Source organism: Muscardinus avellanarius, assembly GCF_963383645.1.
Source record: "Muscardinus avellanarius genome assembly, chromosome: 10".
Taxonomy (NCBI): domain Eukaryota; kingdom Metazoa; phylum Chordata; class Mammalia; order Rodentia; family Gliridae; genus Muscardinus; species Muscardinus avellanarius.
The window spans coordinates 66,913,075-66,916,994 of NC_137796.1; the positions used below are offsets into that span (position 1 = coordinate 66,913,075).

Consider the following 3,920-nt stretch of genomic DNA (forward strand, 5'->3'; position numbering starts at 1 on the left):
GCCTCTTGCAAGACAGGCCATATTCACATAACTTTTATTACAGCATGTTGTTAGAATTATTTTTTTTTATTATTGCTGGGCCTAATTTATAAACTTTCTCATGGGTTTGTACACAGAATATACACAGGGTTCATAACCATCCATGTTCCTGCATGGAGTCTCAGGGTGTTCCCCTGGGGTCTCGGTGGGTGGGTGGAGGGAGCTGCAGTATCATAATTTTTCTTTTGCAGTTTGGCGAATTGTCTCATCACCGCTGATGGCTGTCAAGCCCTTGCTTTAGTTCTTAGAAGCAATAAAAACATGATAAATCTACAGATTGGGTACAACAAGATAGAGAATGCTGGCATGAAACTGCTGTGTGAAGCTCTGATTCATCCCAACAGCTGCTTGGAAACTCTGGGGTGGGTAAAGTCATAGTCACGGCTAATAGTCATGGGTGATGGAAGATGGGGACTGATGGACAGAAAGAGAAAGAAGCTCCATCGTGATTTCAAGGCAGTTGGCTGTGGTTGCATCATACACCACTCCAGAGCCTTGGGGCTACACACATGAGTGTTCACTGCTGGCTGCCCGCTGGCCTGGGCCAGGCATGGCTGATCTCCCCCAGGGTGTGATCAGAAGGCGTGGTTATCTGGGGCACTGGCTGGTTGGCTTGGCCTCACTGTCAGGTACGGCAGTTGGCTGGCCATCCACGGGGTGAGAATGGACCACCTCTCATCACCTGACTAACCCAGGCTTCATGCCATGGCAGTTAAATTCATTCACTGAGATTACTGTAACAAAGCACCCTGCACCGGGTGACTTCCACAAACAGAAATAGATTGTCTCATGGTTCCAGAGGCTGGAAGTCCAAGGTGAGGGTGTCAACAGAGCCGGTTCCTTCTGAGGGCGGAGAGGGAAAACTTGCCCTGGGCCCTCTCCTTGGCCCGTGGATGGCTGACTTCTCCCTGTGTCTTCGTGCCATCCCCCTTATGTGAATGTCCATGCATCAATTTCCTCTTTTCCTCTGGACACTAGTTGTACCAGCTTGGGGCCCACCCCCATGTTTTCATTTTAACTCAAATACCTCTGTTAAAAGACTCTCATGCTGGGTGTGATGGTTCGCGCTTATAATCTCAGTACTTAGGAGGCTGAGACAGGGTGATCACAGGTTCTTGGCCAGCCTCAGCTACTTAGTGAGGTCTTGCGCAACTTAATAAGACCCTGTTTCAAAATAAAGAATAAAAATAAGTCTGGGGGTGTAGCTCAGAGGTAGACTGCCCCTGCATTCAATCCCTAGTTCTAACAAAAAAGAGAGAGAGAGAGAGAGAGAGAGAGAGAGAGAGAGAGAGAGAGAGAGACTATCTCCAAGCACAGTTGCATCTGAGGACCTGAGGATTTTGATGTGGAATTTTTTTTTGAGGGGACAGAGTTTAGCCCTTTGCAGCATCTCGGGGCACAAGTGTCCAAGAAGCATTGCAGGCATCTGCGATGCAGGCTCAGAACGCTTGTCACTTTGCTTGCTCTGTGCCCTATCATCTGAAGCCAGGTCCAGGCCAGCCAGATTCGGGGGCTGGGAAGATGTGCTCCAAGGCTTAGTGAAATGGGGCTGCTAAGTCCCTTTGTCTGGGGCACAGATACCGCAGAATGTGGTATGTCAGCTGCCGAGGAAGAATCTGACGTCATAAACTCTGGGCTGTCAGGTACTGTCCCGGGCCATCTGGCTCACATCCTACCCCAAGGTGGGGGCACCCCTTATGTGTCATTCTCTTGCAGGCTGGAAGCGTGTGGGTTAACCAGCACCTGCTGTGAGGACCTGGCTTCTATTCTCACTCACTGTAAGACCCTGTGGGGGCTGAACCTGATGCAGAATGCCTGGGACCGCGATGGCATAGTTGTGCTGTGTGAGGCCCTGAGACAGCCAGAGTGTGCCCTGAACATGCTTGGGTGAGCTGGCGTCTGTGCTCCTTGGTGGGCAGAGTCCTCAGGGCTGAGAAGGAACTGGCTGGGACCTGCAATGTGCAGCTGCTATAGGATAATATCATTGCACTTAAAATGCAAATGGTGAACCAAGTGTGGTGGTGCACGGCCATAATCCCACTTCTTGAGAGGATGAGACAGGAGAATCACAGGTTTGAGGCCAACCTAGTGAGACCCCATTTCCAAATAAAAAATAAACAGGGCTGGAGGTGTAGCTCAAAGGTGGAATGTCCATGAGTTCAATCCCAAGTACCCCAAACAACCATTCCTATTTTCCACTGACTTCTTGTCTAAAACTCTAATGTCCTTATGGAATTGATGCTGTCCGTCATAGGTTCTAGTCAGTGACATCAAGTTGGCAGCTTAAAGTTGGCCACGGTTGGAGCATTTATACCGCAGAAATGGGCAAAGCAGCTGGGCGTGGTGGTACACACCTGTAATCTCAATTTTGAGAAGCTGAGACAGGAAGAGCTCAGGATTGAGGATAGCCTAAGCAATTTAGTGAGACCCTTGGCAACATAGTGAGACCATGTATGTGTGTATATGAGTGTATTACTGAGGATTGAACCCAGGGTCATTCTTCTCCTGGAACTATCCCCCCAGTCCTATTTATTTTTATTTTTATTGTTTTGAAACAAGGTCTAATTAGGTTGCTGAGAGTTTCACTACTTGCTGAGGCTGTCCTCAAACTTGTGATCTTCTTGTCTAGGAATCCCAAGTACCGGGATTACAGGAATGTGCCACCGCGGTTGAGATCCTGTTTCAAAATTAAAAGGTCTGAATGTGTAGCTCAGAGGTAGAGCACACTGGATTTAATCTCTAGTACCAAACAAAAAGAAAAGGAAAAGAACAAATGAGGGCATTTGGGGGGAGGAAGTGTGTGGGGCAGGGGGATTAAATATTACCAGCCCAGGGCTATATATTGTAAGTAGGTTTGTTTCCTTAGAGCAAATTTAGCCACTCCTACCTTGTCCTCTGAAGAAATTCTGAAACAAGATGAAAAACAGAAAAGCAAAAAAAACAAAAAAAAACAAAAAAAAAACCACACAACAACAAAAATGGTGAATTAATCAGAACCCCTTTTATATTTTGCCAGACTGCAAAAAGATGACTTTGATGAGGAAACCTGGGCACTTCTGAAGATGGAGGAGGAGAGAAATGCCCAGTTGACAATCATGGAGAACTGAGGAAGCAGAAATAGGATACAGGGGCAGAGGCCGGATAGCCTGCAGCTCGCACTCCTTCCAACCCAGGACACCTGTGGGGGCTGGGACTGGGCCCCGGGCCCAAGTGTAGACCTGTCTGTGCTCAGGAATGATGAGTCGCCAGCACGCCAAGAGCCATGTTTTTATCACCTGTACAGATGTGTTTCATGTAACAGATGCGGGTTTTAATTTGTTCAGTGACCTCAGAGAAGCCACGGAAAGACCTTCATGATAAAATTCCTATCCCATCTCACAATGACATTTTAAACACCTAATAAAGTATTCTGTCTTCTTAAAACACCTTATAAAATCTCAAAACAGAGTTTGCTTTTGGTGAATGGCTGGGGCAAGAATGTAGGTGAAGCTGGGCATGGTGGCATACACTCGTAACCATAGTACTTAGGAGGCTGAGACAGGAGGATCCCGGGTTCACGGCCAGCCACGGCAACTTAGCAAGGCCCTCCACAACTTACTGATACCCTATTTCATAATATAGTGCGAGCTAAAATAGGGCTGGGGGTATAGTTCAGAGGCAGAATGCCCCTGGGTCCAATCCCCAGTAACACACACACACAGTACATTGAAGTGGTTGTGTTGTCCTGGGAAGATACTGGCCACATCGAGTGCACTAGAAGAGCTGATCCAACTTGATCATCCTTCTTCCTGTTGGTCCTAGTAGGGATCTAATTGTTTTGGTTTGTTTTGTTTTGTTTTCACTTGTCTTGCCTGATGAAGTTTTAATTTAAAGCATTTGGT

General features: G+C 47.3%; 1 protein-coding gene across 1 annotated transcript in view; it reads left to right on the top strand.

Moving 5' to 3' along the window:
* The window catches only part of NLRP4 (NLR family pyrin domain containing 4), a gene marked incomplete at both ends in the record, with an annotated part of 15,023 nt that extends 11,877 nt beyond the window's left edge, over window positions 1–3,146 (top strand). The window contains 3 exons of the mRNA XM_080703763.1: window positions 231–401; window positions 1,756–1,926; window positions 3,056–3,146. Of these exons, the coding sequence (XP_080559889.1) occupies window positions 231–401; window positions 1,756–1,926; window positions 3,056–3,146 (433 nt within the window). The remainder of the gene's footprint in view (window positions 1–230; window positions 402–1,755; window positions 1,927–3,055) is intronic.
* Between the last annotated feature and the right edge of the window lie 774 nt (window positions 3,147–3,920).